The following is a 14,956-nucleotide window of genomic DNA, read 5'->3' as shown; positions in this document are numbered from 1 at the left end:
CCCCCCCCTCCCACCTACGAGGAGTAATAAGGGTTTCCAGAGAACGAAAATTTTTCACCAAAAAATGCGAAAATGTTCTTTCGTATTTTGGAATTTTTTTCGAGAGTTTCGCATTTTTCGCGAAAAAACATTCAGCGAAAATCAGAGTGTTTTAGCTTCAACAATTAATTGCTTTAAAATAACTTGTAGAATTCTCTGATCATAATTATTCATTTTTCTTTCTGTACTTCCAATAAATGTTTGTCGAAGAGAATTTTTTTCTCGAAATTTTCGCATTTTTTTTCATCGCGAAATTTTTGCATTTGTTTTTTCGCGAAATTTTCACTTTTCTTATTTTATGAAAATTTCGTTTTTTGTCAAACAGATTAACGCAAAATTTCGCAAAAAAAAAGAAAATTTTTGCGAGCAAACGAAATACCATACAATTAAGGCTCACTCTCTCTGGCCACGACAATCGTGTGACATTCATACAGATATATCAAGTAAAGGTCAAAACTTGGTTTATAGTTTTTTTAAACTTTTAACACAACTTTCAACATTTCAAAGTTTGTTTTTATTAAACTTTTTGATATTTTTATCCTTTAGAGAAAATTTAAAGAAATAACGAATCAAAAAACATTTTAAAATTTGTTAAACTTCTAAGATTTTTGTTGAACCTTTAAAAAGATCAAAAACTCTAAACCCAACACTACATACAGTGATAACCAGAAATAGGAAGACGACATTTAGAATCAAGTTTTTATTTTAAAAATTCGAATGAGGTGTAAAAGTAAAACTATTTGCTTTACAACATTAAGTACACTTAAATATTACTTTAATGTCGTCTTCCTATTTAATTTTTTTATGTTTATTACTTCAGACATCGCAACTTTTGAGATTAAACGTATATTGATGTAGGTGGGAATGCAGTTGATGCGGCTGTAGCTGCTGGATTCTGTATTGCTGTTGCACTCCCACATCTAGCTAGTCTAGGGGGAGGAGGAGTTCTTCTCCTACACCAAACTAGGTGATTCTTTCCCTACATCAAACTAGGTGAGTTAGGGGCATTAAATACACCCATATTGTTCCATGTTCTCTGGAACATACAAAAATAATCCAGTAAACCAGGAGAAAATTGATTTTCGAAAGTCATCAATTCATGATTTTTTCTAAATTGTGATCTAACTTTTGTTCAGAGAAAACAAAACTACGGTTGTGGATTTCAGAGAACTGTCGCCAACCAAACTTCAAGTTCAAAGGTAATAATTCATGCAAGATAAAAGATATACAGTAAGACCCTTAAAACTGTAGAATAAGAAGACGATTGTTATACTCAGCTTCCATGGTTGTGCAGAGTACACAGACATGTTTCATTTTATAAGTCAATTTTTAGCTAATCTTCCTTTTTCCCAGTTTTTTTTATCACACTAGAGAATTTTATTATTTTTCTCATTCTTAAAAGAGATAGTAAATAATGCATGAAAAAAAAATATTGATAAATATTGAACATCATTTTTTGAATCCCCTTCTTGGTGTTTTTAAACTGTAAAAATTCGATTAAAAAAAATTAAATACTGAATTTACTCCCAGGTATATAGATAACCCTGATATTGGAAGGATAGGGCGGGCCTCCATAGCCACGCCTGGATTTGTTGCAGGGCTGAAATATGCCAGGGATAAATATGGATCTCATGAGGTAATATTTAACCCCAGATATTATCGACCAGCTTGGATGTTGTGTTACAAATCTGTCCCTAGGGATAAATAAGTAAAATAATATCCCGCACACTGTGCAGAGTTTCTTTATTAAATTCGCGGATTTTCAGTTTGAAGCGGACAAGTCTCCATGTAATAAATACTATAGCAAATCCCATATTTATAAACCTGAACACACCTTGATAAATTACGTTTTACATTTCTGTAAATCTAAATTTACTTGGAAATAACTACGCAAAGCCTATATTGGGATTAGCTTAACTACGCTTGTAAATAACGACACAAAACTTGTAATTACGTTCATTAACATAACCTGTAACATAGAACTCAAAATAAACGTTAGTTGGAATAATACTCCGCTTGATTACGGTGTTAGAGTAATTACATGCCTCGTGTATCAACGACAGGGTTTTAGTGTATCTTGTAAAACAGGTACCAAAGAATACTGATAGTGTCATATCCGGTTTGATATTGACTAAAGTATTGTTGAACAGAATAGTTCTTATGCCTCATGGATAAATGAGAGGGATTGAGTATTTGACGGAATAGTTCTTATGCCTCGTGAAATAACAAAAGGGATTGAGTTGTACCTTGCAAGACAGATACCTGCGAATACAGACTGAGTTGTATACGGATTGATATAGACTTAAATGTTTATGTTAAATCTTTATGTCAGAAACAAGTCTCAAAAACTAAAGAGGGTTAACAAAGACTAGAATATATTTTCTAAATCCCGGTAACCATCTGCAGTTGTCTAACATACTTTTTTTATTTTATATTTTTTATAATCTAGGTTCGTAGTGAATGCTGCAGCTGGTTTGATCTTCTATCCCAGACTGTTAAACTACTAGGTATACAGTGGTCAGAGCTCTTGAATAGAGTATCGTGAATCTTAAACGCTTCATCTTGATCTCCAGTGCAGTCAATTCTAAATTTGAGTACAATAGCTTGATCCCTCAATTAGAGTTGTCCCTGCAGGGTGTGACCACCATGGTATATTGAAAAGGAAATACATTCTTCTGGAAAAATCTGCATTATATTGAGATGAAAGCTTGATCCCGAGATTAACAATGCAAATGTTCTGACTTCAGTATTAATATTAATAAACATAAACTGTTTATTTTGCTAACAAGTAATATTGAAATACACTTGAAAATAAAAAGATATGTCTTCTTATTGATATTTTTAGAAAAGTAAAGCTAAAGGAATCGAGTAATTGCCACAAACTCTGATTTTTTATTCCCTTTATCTTTATACCCCAATGTTGTAGACCCTAGATATTTCAGCTATGAACTCTGATTGATCAAATAATCAAAGTTTGAAATATCTAAGGTTCCATCTAGTTTTAGAATTATAGGTATCATGATAATTAGAATTTGTGGCAACGGCTCAATTCCTTTTGTCTATCATTCAAATATAAAATAATATATTTAGATAAAGGTATACCATTGCCACCCAATTGGAATAATCTGACAGCTGACGGCAAAACAAAATCTGATCAACTGGCGGATTTTATCAGCTCTGGAGGATATTCAAGGTAAATACATTTAGGAGAATTTACAATGCGAATTTGTAATATTGTGACGGAAGCCATGAGTAGTATTTTCTCTCATGAGGTGCTTAGTGCCCCTTCCCTGGGGTTATGTGAGGTCCCACACAAATTTTGAACCCGATCAGTTCAGCCGTTTTAACGTTTATCGGTTGTAAACAAACACTGTTGTTTGCATACTATGATACTACTACATCAGTACTTAGAAATAAACCATTAGTTAAAGACACAACGATAATTAGAACAGTAATATGTTAGGTTTAAGAGTCCGTATAGAGATATGATGAGAACCACACTGGAGGAGATCATTAGCGATCCAACTAGTATATATCAGGGAACTCTTAGTCATAGGATACCTCATGATCTTAAGGTATTTATATTCAGTTTATCTACAGGGTGTCCAAAAAAAACGTGGGCATTCCGTGACGAATTCGATATCGTCTTTGTTATGATTAGCATTGTAATACCTAATTTCAACAGCCATAATATTATTATGTCTGCTAGAGTTTAATTTATGAAAACGTTAAATGGCCGTAAAGAAGTGTCTATAATGTCTCCGCAAGATGATCAGTGAAGAAGGAGACAAATTTACTCTGTTTGTATAATGCAATTTTCTTGTTTTACTAAATACAACCGTATGCAGCAAAACATAAACAAACAAAATGTGAACATAGCAGACGAAACTCTCACAGATTACAGCTTTCACAGTAGGTATCACTAAACTAAATCAAAGAATTATTTAAAAAGACGATATCGAATTCGTCACTGAATTCCCATGTTTATTGGGACACCCTGTATCTATCTATCTATCTATCTATCTATCTATCTACTATCTATCTATCTATCTATCTATCGATCGATCGATCGATCGATCGATCGATCGATCTATCTATCTAGGATCAAGTGCGTCAGGAAGATCTAAGTATGTACAGTGTAAAGGAAAGAACTCCGTTAAGCTCCTGGTTTTCTGATTACCAGGTCTTTACTCCTCCTCCTCCTTTCTCAGGTAAAAAAAACTACACTTAAAGGGATTGTTTCTGTAAACTTTAAGCGTTCTTTCATTTAAGCGCGACAAGTCTGATTCACATCGACATTCATTCATTCAGACAAAAGCTTTGAAAATATGAATTAATGAAGGAATGAGATATTAATTTTTCTCTCCTAGAAAACTGTGGGTTCGCAAAAAAATGCTGCAGAAACAATAGAGGAATAGCAGATTAAACACTTTCCATGCTAGAACGGCAATATCCTCCACGTTATTGTAAAAATTGATTTTTCTAGGGACCCGTTGTGAATTGTGCATGCCATTTTTTTTCTAAATTTGAGGATAACTTGAAATTACCGGAAAGTCTTATTTTAGATAGCTTATTTTTAACCAGAAATTGAATATTACAGAGCTTTAGTTTTATACGCATCTCAGTATAATTGCTCAACTTTGCTCATTATAAAGGGAAAAATGAAGATATCTCAATCACCGATGCTTGAAAAAAATTGACGGCTAAAATTGGTAAAACTTTTCAACCTCTTAACCCATATAATTGCAAAACTTTTCAACCTCGTAACCCATAGAATTGCAAAACGTTGCAACCTCGTAACCCATAGAATTGCAAAACGTTGCAACCTCGTAACCCATAGAATTGCAAAACGTTGCAACCTCGTAACCCATATAGCTGCAAAACTTTGCAACCTCGTAACCCATATAGCTGCAAAACTTTGCAACCTCGTAACCCATATAATTGCAAAACGTTGCAACCTCGTAACCCATATAATTGCAAAACGTTGCAACCTCGTAACCCATAGAACTGCAAAACTTTCCAACCTCGTAACCCATATGATTGCAAAACTTTGCAACCTCGGAACCCATATGATTGCAATAACGTTGCAACCTCGTAACCCATATAATTGAAAAACGTTGCAACCTCGTAACCCATATAATTGCAAAACATTGAAACCTTGTAACCCATATAATTGCAAAACGTTGCAACCTCGTAACCCATATAATTGCAAAACATTGAAACCTTGTAACCCATATAATTGCAAAACGTTGCAACCTCGTAACCCATATAATTGCAAAACGTTGCAACCTCGTAACCCATAATTGCAAAACATTGAAACCTTGTAACCCATATAATTGCAAAACGTTGCAACCTCGTAACCCATATAATTGCAATAACGTTGCAACCTCGTAACCCATATAATTGCAATAACGTTGCAACCTCGTAACCCATAAAATTGCAAAAACATACTTGTTATCCACAACACTTCAGAAATGGCAATGAAGGATTTCAACCCAAAGTTAATAAACTTCTATAATTTAATGTTATGCAGATATCGTTATAGTAAAGTGATCACTAGGAAACTGTGGAATAGGAAGACGACATACTGACTATAATTAAGCGTATTTTATGGTGAGTCTAATCAAACTGCACAATTACTGTATCTCATGTTCTATTTAAAGTCATAACTTGAGTCTTAAAGTCGTCTTTCTATTCCAGGGTTTTATGGTTACCACTGTAGAGGGTCACCTAAAATAAAGTTGAATAAAGAATTAGTTTAAACTGATTGATTGTACAGGTGCTGCTGTTCTTGGGATACTTAATGGTTTAGAACTTATCGAGAAGTCATCAGTTCATTCTTTATCTAAACATCCAGGGGATTCAAATTCAAAATCGGAATATTCTTCAAAACTGTACAATATTATTGAAAGGTAATTATTTGTAGAATTAAGTTAATTTTTTGTAATTAATTGCTTTGAATGTCGTAGACTTTAAAGAGACTGTAAACGTAATTAAAGTGATCCTCAACGCAAAGATGCTACTTACCCGATTCAGAAGGGTACCCTTGAAACCTTTATCTCATCAATAATGATCAATATTTTCGCCTTCCAAGGTTTTAAAGGGATTAATTCTGATATTTCCTTTGTGTTTTCCTGCAGTAGAAATACACATGTCTCTTTTGTGGAGAAACCGCAACTGAACATAATTTGTTTTTTTTTTAATTATTGACATGAATTACAAATTAAAATTCATATTTGATCAGACAAATTTGATAATACTATCTATCGGGAATTACTATCTTTGCATGGAGGGTCACTTTAAATTATACTTACAGTCCCTTTAAATTTAAATCTTCTCTATCTTTAATTCATATTCCATAAATTCGCTTTTACAATAACATTTAAACTTATCACTATTAGTCCAATGTTATTTTGAAATTTATTATAAAAATCTACCATTCGGTATCTATTGTTAGGATTTACACTATGTTCCAGAACACAATTGGCATAATCTATTAAGTAAAACGTTCCGATATTTACACTTTATAGCGCATCGTTTGTGAAGCCATACGACTAGGGTTACTAGCGAAATGAAAAAACATTTCACGAAAATTTCGAATTTTTCACGAAAGTTTTTTTTCCACCGAACGATCAAACAAACAAAAAGAAAATCAAAACATTTTTACTTTTAATCCTTAATTTTTCAGAGTTCTTGATGAACAGGAGAAGTTAGGAGATTGGGATGGGGAACTTGATGAAGTAGTAGAGGAGAAGGGTGGAGATGAACCTGCTCTACCAGATGAGGAACCTCAACAAGGAAAACAACAAAAATATTAAAATATTATCGAAAAAAGTTGACTTGACAGATTCACAACAATGCCCATTAATCCTTCGCCTGATTTAAGAGCGTATGAGATATCTTTTTTCTAATCGAAATCTGCTTATTTTTAATTGTGGTTTCTATATATATAAGGGGTTTACGGATTTATGGAATATGCCACTCTTTCAATGGAGGATCAAAATTGATATTAAATCTTTCAGATGTTCCTTTTTTCATATTTTTATTAATAAACAAAACCGTTTCTATTATTTCTTGTTGTTACAGGTGGCGATGAAAAAAAAATATCTCTAAGAGACAGAACCAAACATTTAATCAATATTAAAAACGCCGAGAGGTAACTTCTCCATTTAAATTCAAAATCTCGATAAGAACAAATTTAATAGAAATATAAAATTTAGATTGGTATTTTTCCCCCTCAAATATTTCTTTAAACTTACTGACATTGTGCTATACCTTGGCCACTGGCTAGTCAATTAAACATTTAAAGGGAGTGACCGGCTATGTAAGATAATTGAACTGAGTATGCAGTGTTGTCGAAAACTTCTTTAGGATTCATTTGAGACATATTTCACTTTTTAAAGATCTGTAAATCCTGAGTTTGAGCGCAAATTCGACGTTCTAAACTACTGATTTGGGGGTGGATACGTTTTCAGAATTATTTTTTTTAAATTATTAAATAACGACAACGAAAAATAAAGTAAAAATTATACAGTAATCTAATTAGATGGTTAGGAACATATTTCACAAAAGAAATTTTTCAATAAATCAATGCTAAAATCGATTATTTCGTTTTCATTATTATATTGAATTTCTAATTTTCTTTTAATTTATTCACAGATTTCTTCAAAGTCTTGAAATGTCGTCTTTTCAATAATAGTTATATAGAAAATCTGCGAACATCTTTGTGAATAACGAGAAACTAGAATAATGAGATAATAGAAACTAATAATTAACTTATTTTCGATGATAAGATTAAATTTTATTTTCTCAACATGTTCCTATACTTGACGTCTGTAGTTTATTGTAGAATATTTTTACATTTTATGTCGTCGTTAATTAATAATTTAAAAAAACTAATTCTGAAAGCGTATCTACCCCAAAATCAGGAGTTTTGAACGTTGAATTTGCACTCAAACTCAGGATTTACAGATCTTTAAAAAGTTTAATATGTCGCAAATGAATCCTAAAGAAGTTTTCCACAACACTGCGTCCTCAGTTCAACTACCTTACATAGCCGGTCACTCCCTTTAAAGAATGTAGAATTTTTATTTATAAAAACATATTAGAAAGAAAATTAAAACTGTTAGATAATTTGATTATGTTTATTTCTATACAATTTAAATGCTAGAATTTTTATTTTTCTGCGTTTATTTAAAAAAGTTTAAACAAATAACTATAAATTCATAAAAAAAACTTGCTATATATTTTGTGACAAACTTTTTTGTAAAATCAACTTTCTTTAATAAGAAGAATAAGAAGTGTTTTGATTTGTATACAATTATATTTACATTCATGATCTTTTAATACCTTATAGTTGGATGTCAGGAAGAACAGAATATATTTCAACAACAGATTCTGGTAAATCTTTTTTAAATGAAAGGGACATATTTCTTCAAATTTTGGATAATTTTCTGGGGTTTTCCTTTGGGAACCATATAAAATTATGGAATTGGAAGACTCAAGTTATTATTAAATAGTCTAATGAACATAAAGTTATTGAATAGGAGACACTCAAGTTATTATTAAATAGTCAAATTATTGAGCAGTGTTATACAATACATAGAACTGTTTCACTTAATAATAATATTCGCTTTAAAACAACGTTACATACACACAAAATATAAAATATATCGTCTTTCTAATCTAATCCATTTTTGTATAGTTCTTATTTTATTAGTAATACTGTTTAAGAAGCAGGGGGGGGGGGGTTTCTAACAATATTTTATGGAATAATTTGTCAGGGTTTTCCACATTTTAATGAACATTTGCTTTAAAACAAAAAGAAAAATATCTCACAATTCCAGGGAATGGAGAGGAGGAAGGGACCAGTATTGTTGTCATGGACAATAAGGTTCAATTTAGAATAATAATTATGTCAGCCTGGTTTTATCTCTAGGCTCCAGATTTGGAAGCCAAGTGTTTTCTCAGGTAAAATATATTTTTGAAAATAAAAACAAGAGTTAATGGATTTTTCTACTTTGAACATTTTTTAATCCTAATAAATATCTTTCCTTGCTTCTGCAGTTGAACTGCGCAAGTTAGTTTTGCAAAGAAGCCACAATTGAAAATAATCAGTTTTCAAAAAGGGTAACATTGTATTCCCCTCTATTCCACTCTATTCCACTCTAATCCACTCTATTCCACACTATTCCACTCTATTCCACTATATTCCTCTCTATTCCACTCTAATCCCCTCTAATCCCCTCTAATCCACTCTAATCCACTCTATTCCACACTATTCCACTCTATTCCACTACATTCCTCTCTATTCCACTCTAATCCCCTCTAATCCACTCTAATCCACTCTATTCCACTCTATTCCACTCTATTCCACTCTATTCCACTCTATTCCCCTCTATTCCACTTTATTTCACTCTATTACCTTCTATTCCACTCTGTTCCTCTCTATTCCACTCTATTCCACTCTATTTCACTCTATTCCACTCTATTCCACTCTATTCCACTTTATTCCACTCTATTCCACTCAATTCTATTCTATTCCACTCTATTCCACTCTATTCCACTCTACTTCACTCTTTTCCACTCTATTTCCCTCTATTCCACTCTATTCCACTCTATTCCACTCTATTCACTTTATTCCACTCTATTCCTCTCTATTCCACTCTATTCCACTCTATTCCACTCTATTCCACTCTATTCTACTCTATTCCACTCTATTCCACTCTATTCCACTCTATTCCACTCTATTTCCCTCTAAAAATGGAAAATCTCATTAATCTAAATTTTCAGTATCTTTAAGAAAAGGATTTTCAACTGTAGTGTTATATATAACTGAATAATTGCCCTGTAAATGGTGCCTTTTTGCCTAAACTTTCTTTGTTTTCAGGGTATTCTGATGAACAACGCTATGGCTAGTTTTGATCTTCCAAATGTAAGAAAACTTTTAATTCAGTTTTTTTTCGTTTTTAAATTTGTCTGAAATTATCAAATAATAATTAACTATCAACGAACCGTACTCGCTAAACTTGAACAGATTTTCTCTACAGAGTTAGGAACTTTTGTATATTTGATCCCTCAAGAGATCACTGATCCATGAGTTTAATTCGGGATATCTCCAAAGTGTTAATTCTTCAGGGATTAAGCCCTTGCCCACTAAATTTAAAGTAAGAAGTTCCGACCTCAATATGCGCTTATTTACTGTCCCTTATATATATAGTGTATTTTAGTTCAAAGTAAATATATACTAAAGTGAAGGAAGAGACACAATAAATTTAAATAAATACAAGTTTGGCCCACTTTATTATTTATTCACTTTGATTCTAATCTTGCAGGAGGAGGATACAGTGAGATCCGGAAACCAACTCGGGGAGGGAAAACGACCTTTATCATACTCATCCCCTACCATCATAGTAGACAGACAGGTAGACATAAAAACATGTAGACAGGTATACAGGTAGACAGGTAGACGGGTAGATAGGTAGACAGGTAGAAATATAGACAGACATGTAGACAGGTATAAATGTAGAAATGTGGACAGGTACACACATAGACAGGTAGACAGGTAGACAGGTAAACAGGTAGACATGTAGATAAGTAGACAGAACATAAAGTTATTGAATNAGGTTCTGAGTCCTGTAATATCTGTTTAGGTTCTGAGTCCTGTAATATCTGTTTAGGTTCTGAGTCCTGTAATATCTGTTTAGGTTCTGAGTCCTGTAATATCTGTTTAGGTTCTGAGTCCTGTAATATCTGTTTAGGTTCTGAGTCCTGTAATATCTGTTTAGGTTCTGAGTCCTGTAATATCTGTTTAGGTTCTGTATCCTGTAATATCGGTTAAGGTTCTGTATCCTGTAATACGTATGTTTAGGTTCTGAGTCCTGTAATATCTAAAAATAAATCTGATATTCTTCTTCTTGTTTCTGAGCCAAGACTAATCCATTGGAATCATACAATTAGGAAATATTCAATTTATCAATTAAACAATTAATAGAACACTAGATGTCGTCTTTTCAAGATTTAAGGCTTTTTTGTTCACAATAACCCTGAGGCAGAAGCCCAAAGTAGTTACGCGCATGCCGCGTTGGATGACAAGACAGAAAAAAGAGCATGCGAGGTACAGGGTTACCCACAAATGATGAGACTGTAAAGACGACCCAAAACTCTAAAAATATGACGATTTTAAGCTTCATATTTGGGTTTTTCACTCAATTTAGTTGTTTGATGGTTTACTAACTGATTAAGCACAGAAACAAGCCAATTATGGCGTACAGGGAACTCTGAATGCTAGAAAATAGACTAAACAAATTCCGTACAATCGTCTCTGAAGTTTCATCCTTTGCGCGTAACCCTGTATCTCCTTTGGGCCTCTGCCTCAAGACTATTGTGAACAAAAACCCTTAAATCTTGAAAAAAAGACATCTAGCGTTCCATCTGTATTGTTATTTATCTATGATAAAAATATTTTTATCATTTATCATTCAATTAGTCATGATAATAATCGGTATTTTATTATAAATCGTGAGTAGCAGGTTTAAAGAAATTTGCTAAAACGTGATAATTTTGAGATTGAATAATTGAATTGTACAGTAAGGAGCTGGATTATAAATCTGAAAAGTTTGATATTCAACAATCTTTGTTTTCTGGAAATCCTGTCTATGTCCTAGGTAAGAATCAGGGTGTCCAAATAAACAGGGGTAAACTTTAAGTGATAATTTCTCTAAGCTTTATTTTTGTATAATTTATGCATGGTGCGATTATAAAGAAGAAATTAGACCGGAACAATACAGAAAAAAAAGAAAAAAAAATTATTTAATTCTCAAATCAATTCTTTTTATTAAACAAATTACCTTGTAAATGCTGATGAAATGAAAAGAAATTATACTGAAATAAAACATTAATGTCGTCTTTGAAGTGCTAAGGTTTGCACACTTGTTAATATTAAATGCAAATATTATATTCAAGCTCTAGATATACAGACCGATTCTTTATATATCATCAACAAAGATGATCTTGTGCTTTTTAATCAATTACCACGTTCACCCTGTACTGTATGATTTACGGGGAACACTGTCATTTTTCGTTATAACAAAAATTACTTCATCAATTAAATATTCTTGTATTTCTTCTTTAAGCTTCATTCTCAGATTGCTAAATGTACAGGGCTAATCACAAAAGATAAGACTGTAAATACGACCAGAAAATAGGTTGAATTCAATCGTCTGCTTTAGATAAAGTAATCTAATTTAATAATTTTGCAAAGAGACAAACAAGTTCACAGTTTCAGGAAATCATGAATATAAGAAAACTAGGGTTTCCAAATTCCAATTGAAATTCCGTTGTACGCAACTGTTCTCTAATTGAGCGGAATTACAGGGCTCACAATTGCTCGCAGGTTAGATCCCCTTGCGTAGGAAACCATAGAGGAAATGACAATGTATCATTTATCATTGAATCCCGAGGGGATTTAAATTTCCATTGATTCTAATTTGTCTGAGAGTAAATGACATTCCTTTTTAAAGAGCTGGTTTTGACGTTTTTCATGAAATTAAAAATAAATCATTGAAACCCGCCGGGATATTTTCATTGAAAGATACTTTAAAAATCTAAAAAGGCAAAAAAAAAATCCGCAAGTTAGTTAAATTTGTCTTGAATCACGGGAAGGATATGCCGACCATAAAGGGGCGGGATTAAATGAAAATTGTTGCATACCAAAAAACCAGCTTTTTATAAAGGAATGAATATTTCGTTTCTGAAGTCTCATCCTTTGCGGGCAACCCTGTATAAAACAAACCTTTAAAATTTCTTCTTTGTTTTAGAGAAAACGCAGAACCGTGTGAATGGTGTGGTTGACAGAAGGGAGGGAGGAGATCAAGGTAGTTTAGTGGTCGGCGTTTAAGTCACTACAATAAAGACGACTTATCTATTTAGGTTTTGACTTAGAACAAGATTTTTTCAAATTAGAAAATAACAAGTAAGCAAAGAAAAGCTGTTAATTGTCAGATTATCTTTTTTTCCATGTATTATTGTGAATGTGTTTTCATGCTGTTTAAAAGTTTAGTAGAAATCAAAAATTAAAATTGAAAGTTGTCTTCATTGTATTGAAAATTGGTTTTCAAATAAACTTTTTAATGAAGCCTTTCTCTAATGTAAACCCCTATTTACTTGTATAAAAAAAACTCAAGTTAAAAACTGATGCCTTCAAGGGCGTCTAAATAGGAGCGGGGGGGGGGGGATATATTAATTTTACCCCTCGCTGTAAACTTTTAAAAAAATTTACCCACCCCCTCTTTGCTAAAAAGTTCTATTTACCCCCTTACCCTACTAAAATTACAGTTTCTTTTACCTTTAAGTATAGGGTAGGCAAATGTTTTAATAATCCATTTATTTTAATTTTTTTCGCATTTCATTCGCTCGTGAAAAATGCGAAATTTTTTGTTTTTTTTTCGCGAAATAAGAAATGCGAACATTTAGCGTAAAAATGCGTAATATTCGCGAAAAAAATCTGAATTAAAAGAAAAATCCAAAATTTTGCGAAAATTCATCAAAAAAGACAAAATACAGCTTCAGTATATATGGTTTTTGGGACAAAATATTTCGCAACTTTTGCTTCATTCATTTTAGCGAAAAAATGGAAAATTTCGTGAAACGTTTCTTCGCTGCAAACAGAAGACCTACCCACCACTTACCCACCTTTTAAACTCATTTACGCATGAAACAAGACTTTTTAAATAGTTTACAGTTTAACCCAGAACTTCAAAAGAAGTTATGAAATGTCGTCTTCTAAACCTACTGATAATGCAACCCCAGATATTTTTTTATTGAATACTTATACGAAGCTCTTTAAACTGTTTCCGCAGATTTCATGACTATTAATTTATTTTTACAATTACTGAGATTTAGGTAAAATAGTAGAAAACCTATCGAAACTTGTCAAGACGACATTTTAAAATTTCTTTTGAATTCTCTGAAGTTCTGTGTTAAACTGAACCTCTATTTATTAGATGGATGGAAGACCCTGTATCCTTAAAAGACAAAATCAGATGAAAAAGAAAAAAAAATATTCTCAACATTTTTATTGAACATGTGATTTAAACATTTTAACATATTAAATTTATGAATTGTATAAATAGATTAAATATATATAAATATATGTAGATACATAAAAGGTTTTATATCTGACAATAGTGAATAAAGTAATGACATGTACCCAGATTACAACAATAGACAAGTAAAAAATTTAACATTTTGTAGATGTTTTACTTTGTGGCACTGTAAGCTTTTATTTTTTCAACGATTTTTAATATTGTCGTAAATCTGAAAAAGTGATCTGCATATTTTTAAAAGATATATCAGTCAAAGTCATTTCAAATTACAATATCTTTAGAAATATTACTAATAAAAAAGATTAAATCACGATTTTTATTTAGCTTTTTACTTCTTATGTCCGTGTGGGACTTTTGGTATTATTTGATCCAGGTGGTTAAACTATAGTACACTTTAATTATTACAACGTAAGAGCATTGAAAACTATAACTTGTTTAAGATGATGAAATATTAAACATCATTAGCTATGTGTAGTGCACGTGCTTAAACCTTGGCTTAGCAATAGAACAAGTTCAAAAGGCTACATTCTTTATTTGTTTTGAGATACAAATTTAAATTCCAGGACAATCCTTGAATAATGGTCAGGGGTATACATATATCTTTATCATTCCAACCGGCCCTTGCCCTTCTTATACAAATCCCCCCCCCCCATATTTTGATGCACCTTTTTGGGAGATTTTAAGCTTTTTTGTATGGGGGGTGGGGGGCGGAGAGAGTATAGAAAGTTTAACATTTTGTTACCATTTCAGGTTAATTAGGATTTGTTGTTTTATAATACAATATTAAGATTATCCTGCAAGCTAAATTTATC

The 14,956-nt window shown here is 32.1% G+C and overlaps 2 protein-coding genes and 2 long non-coding RNA genes across 4 annotated transcripts in view; all 4 read left to right on the top strand.

Moving 5' to 3' along the window:
* The window catches only part of LOC111697400 (glutathione hydrolase proenzyme-like), an 11,882-nt gene extending 4,683 nt beyond the window's left edge, over window positions 1–7,199 (top strand). Inside the window, exons 5-14 of the mRNA XM_023467412.1 lie at window positions 898–1,006; window positions 1,176–1,238; window positions 1,570–1,675; window positions 2,489–2,546; window positions 3,130–3,232; window positions 3,503–3,614; window positions 4,142–4,250; window positions 5,819–5,951; window positions 6,728–6,837; window positions 7,126–7,199. Of these exons, the coding sequence (XP_023323180.1) occupies window positions 898–1,006; window positions 1,176–1,238; window positions 1,570–1,675; window positions 2,489–2,546; window positions 3,130–3,232; window positions 3,503–3,614; window positions 4,142–4,250; window positions 5,819–5,951; window positions 6,728–6,837; window positions 7,126–7,199 (977 nt within the window). The remainder of the gene's footprint in view (window positions 1–897; window positions 1,007–1,175; window positions 1,239–1,569; window positions 1,676–2,488; window positions 2,547–3,129; window positions 3,233–3,502; window positions 3,615–4,141; window positions 4,251–5,818; window positions 5,952–6,727; window positions 6,838–7,125) is intronic.
* Window positions 7,156–8,935, top strand: LOC111697429 (uncharacterized). The gene is made up of 3 exons (XR_002764289.1): window positions 7,156–7,195; window positions 8,396–8,439; window positions 8,886–8,935. It is a non-coding gene; the product is annotated as an uncharacterized LOC111697429 (long non-coding RNA).
* Window positions 8,936–8,947: 12 nt separating this feature from the next.
* On the top strand, window positions 8,948–10,463 carry LOC111697428 (uncharacterized). Its single transcript, XR_002764288.1, has 3 exons — window positions 8,948–9,009; window positions 9,929–9,973; window positions 10,374–10,463. It is a non-coding gene; the product is annotated as an uncharacterized LOC111697428 (long non-coding RNA).
* A 106-nt stretch (window positions 10,464–10,569) lies between these two features.
* On the top strand, window positions 10,570–14,083 carry LOC111697399 (uncharacterized). Its single transcript, XM_023467410.1, has 6 exons — window positions 10,570–10,579; window positions 10,692–10,858; window positions 10,910–10,998; window positions 11,629–11,705; window positions 12,858–12,914; window positions 14,043–14,083. Exons 1-6 carry the CDS (start codon window positions 10,570–10,572, stop codon window positions 14,066–14,068), a joined length of 426 nt encoding a protein of 141 aa, XP_023323178.1. The 3' UTR covers window positions 14,069–14,083.
* Window positions 14,084–14,956: the final 873 nt, after the last annotated feature.

Source organism: Eurytemora carolleeae, unplaced genomic scaffold, assembly GCF_000591075.1.
Source record: "Eurytemora carolleeae unplaced genomic scaffold, Eaff_2.0 scaffold197, whole genome shotgun sequence".
Lineage (NCBI taxonomy): Eukaryota > Metazoa > Arthropoda > Copepoda > Calanoida > Temoridae > Eurytemora > Eurytemora carolleeae.
This window is presented reverse-complemented; position numbering and strand designations above follow the sequence as displayed.